Genomic DNA, 5517 nt, shown 5'->3' on the forward strand with positions numbered 1-5517 from the left:
TCCTGTAAGTTGGACTAGTGTCTTCTTGATGCATTCATTGTTGATCTGCGGAGGAACCCCCTCCATCTTGCGTGTTTCTTTCTTCTTTGAGTCTAAAGAAATAGAGGTTGCTTCTTAGCATCTAGTCTCGTGTCTAGCCTCTAATCTAGCAACAAGTGCATTTGTCTCATCTACAGCCTCTATGCTAGCTAAAAGTGCACAAACATCCACTAAATTGTGCTCTATCAATATATCGATGTACTCTTTTTTCCAATACCAAAACTTGCATCCATTCTACACAATAAAATTTGAAGTTAGCACAACTAGTCAAATCTAGAGCACAAATCGAAGCTAAAAATAGCACATACCCCATCGTTTGAGCACTTGATGAACATCCATCCGGAATGTTCCGGCGTTGTAGACACGCGGCGCACGACCTTCTTTAGGCAGTGGTTGCACTTAATGAGCGGCAACGGTGCGCCGACGAGCTTTTGGGCTATCACCGAGCCCGGCCGACCGCCATTCGTGTATCTGCCGGCAGACCACCGACGGTGTAGATCCGAGCGGCTAGAGGAGGAGCCACTGCCTGCATGTGGCCTTGCTGCCCTGCCAGGGCCTTCCGGCCCGGTGCACGGCCAGTCCATGGCGCGGCGCGGCCTCCCACAGCCGGGCGATTTCAAGACCGACCGATCCGCCCCAAATCCGGCCGGCGGGTAGGCAAATCAGGTGGCCGTGGTTGGGTGGCTCGGGGGCGCCGAGGGGAAGGGGCTGGGCGAGCGTGCGTCCGAGCTACACAGCTACAATGGCAGTGGCGACGGTGGCAGCGGCGAGGGAAGAGTGGAGAAGAATAGAGGGCGTGCGGCCAGAGGAAGGGAGGGGCGGATAGAAAAATGCGCCCCTGTGCCACCGGCAGGCGAGCCAGGAGAGGACATGCGCAGACGGCCCACACGTCCACATGCTGTCCGTTTCACCCAAAAAAGGGCGCAAATTTGGGCCGGAGATGGGTCGAAAACGGACAGAAAACGGACAAAAATCCGTTCACGCCCGTGCGCTAGGCCGTCTGGTTCATCCGTTTTAGACCAAACGAACGCGCACTGACAGAATGGGGTCGCGTGGTGAAGTTGGCCTGACAAATGATGCACGGGCCCACCGCTATTTGAGACCCCAGAATACCACGGATCTTAACAGACGGTGAGGGTTCCTCAAGAAAAAAAAAGACGGTGAGGATTTCCCAAATCATAAACCAGCAGGTAAACTGCGGCGCGGAGATCTGAAGGATTCTCGCATAAACGAGGGGGGAGGCAAGGGACAAAGGGGAGGGCGATCAAACTTCCCGCTCCCTCCAAACTCCCCTTTCGCGGAGATCTGAAGTATTCTCGCATAAACGAGGGGGGAAAGGCGATCAAACTTCCCGCTCCTCTCCAAACCCCCCTTTCCTCCTCTGCCAGAGCTCTTCGCGCCGCTGCCTCTAGGGTTTGGCGCGACAAAATCTCGAGATCCCTAGCCGTCTCGCCTCGCCTCCACGCCATGAAGGTGCAATGCTATTTCGCGCTTGTATTACAACTGGCTAGATCGGAATTTTGGTTGAGGGGTTGTTTCCACGTGGCGAATTAGTTTTGCGGTTCTTGGTTTCGAGGTCATTTTGGGATCTTTTTATATTCTTGGGTTTCCAACAGGGCGTGGATGTTGATCTGGCGGTATTGCACGGTCTTGAAAATTTTATCTCGGGATTCGATTAGGAATTGAGGTGCTGGTTTGTGCATGATTGACGGGCTAGATCAGATTTTTTGCGGTGTGTTTGTTCCGTGGGGCGAATTAGTTTTCCGGTTCTTGCCTTGGCGGTCAATTTTGGGCGCTTTTTATATTGAAGCATTTGTTTTGGTATTCGATTATGTCGAGGATTTATTTGGGCTTTTTGCAAATCTTGGAAGAATTTGGGTCGGGCTTCAGTTAGGTCGTGGATTTTATCTGGCTGTGTTGCACGATCTTGAAGAATTTATCTCATGGATGTTGATCTGGCGGTGTTGCACGATCAGAAGCATTTATCTTGGGGTTTGATTAGTAATTCACAATTAGGTGTTGGTCTATGTATATGGTTTAATTGGTACTTATCCTTTGTTTGTCTTAGTTGTCTAATATTGGAGGGCTTTGCGTTCTAAATTGATGATGACAATTTACAATTCCAGTTCAAGAACAAATTTAAACAGTATCTTGTCCTACTGTGTAACATTTAGTCTCTTTATTTTTCTCATAACCCTAGCACGATTTCATGAAGCAAGATTGCACACAACATTATAACATGATAAAACATAGATGAGTTTTCTGTTCTGAAATGTGAGATTCAGGTTAGTGCAGTTATTTTTTCTACAGGAATAAACGTAAATGATCAATTTGGGCTTAAAGTTGAACAACACATTGATTTTCTGGTCGGAGGCCCTTTGTTTTTGTTTGGTAACTTTGGGGCCAAAATTTTGTCACAATAATTTGCTTGTAATTTATTGAATCATTTTGTTTATCTGAAAAAGCTTATTGACTTATTGCTTTATACACACATTCTTTAGCGGAATGAACACTTTGATGAGTCACCAGAGCCAAAGCATCGGAAGATTAGCAATCAATCTGACAGTTCTGTTTTACCCCCCAGTACCGAGGTATGCTTCTGCAATTACTTTTCTACAGACATCATTGCTAAATAGAACACAAATGGTCAGTTTGGGCTTAAAGTTTCTGTTTCTGAAGTGGGTGCACCATTTGTTTTAGTTTGATACCATTGGATCCAGTGTTCTTTTATCTGAATAAAAGGTTATTAACTTGTAATCATTTGTTTTTGTTTGATACCATTGGGGCCAGTATTTTGTTATAATAATTTGCTTGTAAGCCATGTTATATTATCTGAATAAAATGATATTAACTTATTGTTCTGATATATGCATTCTTTTAGTGGGATGCAAATTTGGATGCGCCGCCAGTTCATTATCCAAAGAATAAGAAGATTGACACTGGATCTGATAGTTCACTACCAGAGCCTGCTGTTCTTTCCCATACTGAGGTATGATCCTGATATCATTTTATTTGAAGATTGATGTACTATGTACTAATTACTTTATAACTGAAATTATGTCCATTCCACAGATCCATGGGTTACTTAGCGCCTGATGTGGTTGGTCTTTGTTACTTTGTTCATAACAAGAATTACAAACTGGTGGATGTGTAGTAAGGGCGTCAAGTTAGAAACAATATTCTGTTTTTAAGTTGGTGCTCATGAGTTATTGACTCGTTAATTTCTCAAAAGATGTTATTGCCTGACTGTTATTAATTTTCAGTTTTCATCAATTATTCCAGGCTTTCACTACAGGGAATAAGCGAGGAGCTTCTAAAACTTATCAAAATGGTCCCATTCCTATCTCAGAAAGCTCTGGAACTAATGGGGATCTTCCACAAGACCCAATGGATGATTCTTATCAGATGTCAATATCAAATCAGTCTCAGGTAAGGTCCCTTTCCATACCCAGAGGTGTGCTCTGATAAAAAATAAAGATTACGTTACTATGTACTAGAAATCTGAGAGCTGAATTTGTTCTCCATTTAGCGGGTGCGGAAGTTACACCGCAGAGAACTTGTTGATTTCCTCATAAGAGATACAGAAGCTATATCCTGTCAAGAATTGATGACTTTTATTGGTGAATCACCATCGGTAGAAGTAATCACTATACCGGGTGCTGTTGCTGAGATTTATGGGAAAGACATTAAGCCTTCGGACACTCTGAAGCATGCTTCTTTGAAGCTAGCAAATTACTTCTCTGCTCTTCAACTATCAGGATGGAGCTTGTGCGGTAAGTTTAAAATTTCAGACATACTGGTCACGCCGCTTGGTGATATCCGTATGAGGACAAGCATGCTTCGGTCTTTAAGACCTCAGTCTCACCGAAGAAACAGGAAAGACTTTCGATGTCTAGCCAGAATGTTCCTGAAACTTCTAGAAGGAGTCAACAGAATTCCTGATGGTTATATTCTTTTCCTTAAGCGCTTGAAGATTTTTTCAGAGAAAGACCGTTTATTGGTCACTCATTACCCAGCTAATATGACGGAACAGGAAAGGTTATCTCTTCTTGATAAACTCTACAGGAGTTATGAGGCTCTCCCGGAAAATGATGAGAGGTTAAAGGTTATCACTGCCGGTGTTCCTTACTGTGACCCTGAGGAAAGGGGTCATTGGTTTGGCAGGGCCAGGACCAATGTCTTCTTGACAGAAGTATTGGAGTATAGAAATCCACCATGGTTAGCTCTTCCTGCAAATAATGATAAGCCCTTGTTCCCACCAACTGGTCGTGGCGTCCTCAAGCATTGTAGGAACTCAGTTCAACATGCGTTTAAGGGAATGGGCACAGAAATATTGGATCCTAAGATGGAAGAAAGGGGTGAGAATAAGGATACTAAGAAGAAAAAGAGGAGACCACCGAAGAAGCAGCGCAAGAAGCTAGGAAAGCCTGTTCGAGTCCAGAAATTCAGAGCAATTCAAGTAGATCACATGATCAGGAAGGCTTATCCTGGTCTGCTGTGCAAATTTACAGAGCTTATGAGTGATGCTGGATTGCTAGAAGAGTTGATTCAGGTGCATACTCTTTCTATGCTGACTCATTGTTATATTTAGTTATCTGTTTGAAACCTTGCTGATTTGTCTGATCAATACTTTTGCAGTTTCTAGCACTTCCAATATCAGAAGCTCCAGCTAGAGAATCAGAGCGATGAAGCTTCACTAAAACTACTGGACCTATGAAATGTTCCCAGATCCTTTCAGTAACTTGTATATTCAGGTGTATACCTTTTCCTCTATTGACTCCTTGATGTATTTAGTTATCTGTTTGAGCCCTTGCTGATGTATACATTTGTGGTCTCTATACTTGCAGATTCTGCAACTGACAGCGCCATGGAGAGTCAACTCAGCTGGTAACCTGATTCAACACCCGAAAGTTGGCCTACCTTGTAAACTAATTCTGCAATTAAGAGTTAGCTTAGTCTGTAACCTGATACTACTACTGAGAGTCAGCTCAGTTTGTAGTACTTCGTAACCAGTTTCCGCAACTGAGTCAGCTCTGGTTGTAACTTGATTGATTCCGCAGATGAGAATCAGCTAAGTTTGTAATCTGATTACGCAACTGTTAGCTCAGATTGTAACCTGTCTTTCGCAACTGTGAGTTAGCTCAGTTTTATAAAACACTAGATGACTCGTTACGCCATTGGCGCAAAGGCTGAGAGGGAGCCAAGTATTGTGAGAATATTTAGACACCCAAGTCGAAAATCAAATGTGGCCAACACTCCCGCATCCTTTGTTTAGAAGCCGCCTTTTCTCACCGGATCTAACATAGATACATGATTCTTCAAGAGCAAATTTTAAAGAAAATATAAAACATGGAAGGCTTTAAGCTGTACTATTGAGACCATACCACCCTATCTTCATTTAGTTTCTTTGAAAATCTAAAGGTCTAAGAAGATGGTACATGTGAGAAGTTGTGAATCCACAACAAAAAACTAAACTAA

The 5517-nt window shown here is 43.5% G+C and overlaps 1 protein-coding gene across 1 annotated transcript; it reads left to right on the forward strand.

The window, feature by feature from the left end:
* The first annotated feature begins 1198 nt into the window (after window positions 1–1198).
* On the forward strand, window positions 1199–5199 carry LOC125544583. The gene is made up of 7 exons (XM_048708316.1): window positions 1199–1512; window positions 2541–2630; window positions 2921–3028; window positions 3322–3468; window positions 3569–4591; window positions 4678–4793; window positions 4887–5199. Exons 1-6 carry the CDS (start codon window positions 1507–1509, stop codon window positions 4726–4728), a joined length of 1425 nt encoding a protein of 474 aa, XP_048564273.1. The 5' UTR covers window positions 1199–1506; the 3' UTR covers window positions 4729–4793; window positions 4887–5199.
* Window positions 5200–5517: the final 318 nt, after the last annotated feature.

Source organism: Triticum urartu, chromosome 3 (assembly GCF_003073215.2).
Source record: "Triticum urartu cultivar G1812 chromosome 3, Tu2.1, whole genome shotgun sequence".
Lineage (NCBI taxonomy): Eukaryota > Viridiplantae > Streptophyta > Magnoliopsida > Poales > Poaceae > Triticum > Triticum urartu.

Bases quoted from the DNA above. Each gene is read 5' to 3' on its own strand.
- LOC125544583 (XM_048708316.1), top strand. The intron at 3,029-3,321 runs GTATGATCCTGA...CAATTATTCCAG, and splicing joins CTGTTCTTTCCCATACTGAG to GCTTTCACTACAGGGAATAA. The intron at 4,592-4,677 runs GTGCATACTCTT...ATACTTTTGCAG, and splicing joins TGCTAGAAGAGTTGATTCAG to TTTCTAGCACTTCCAATATC.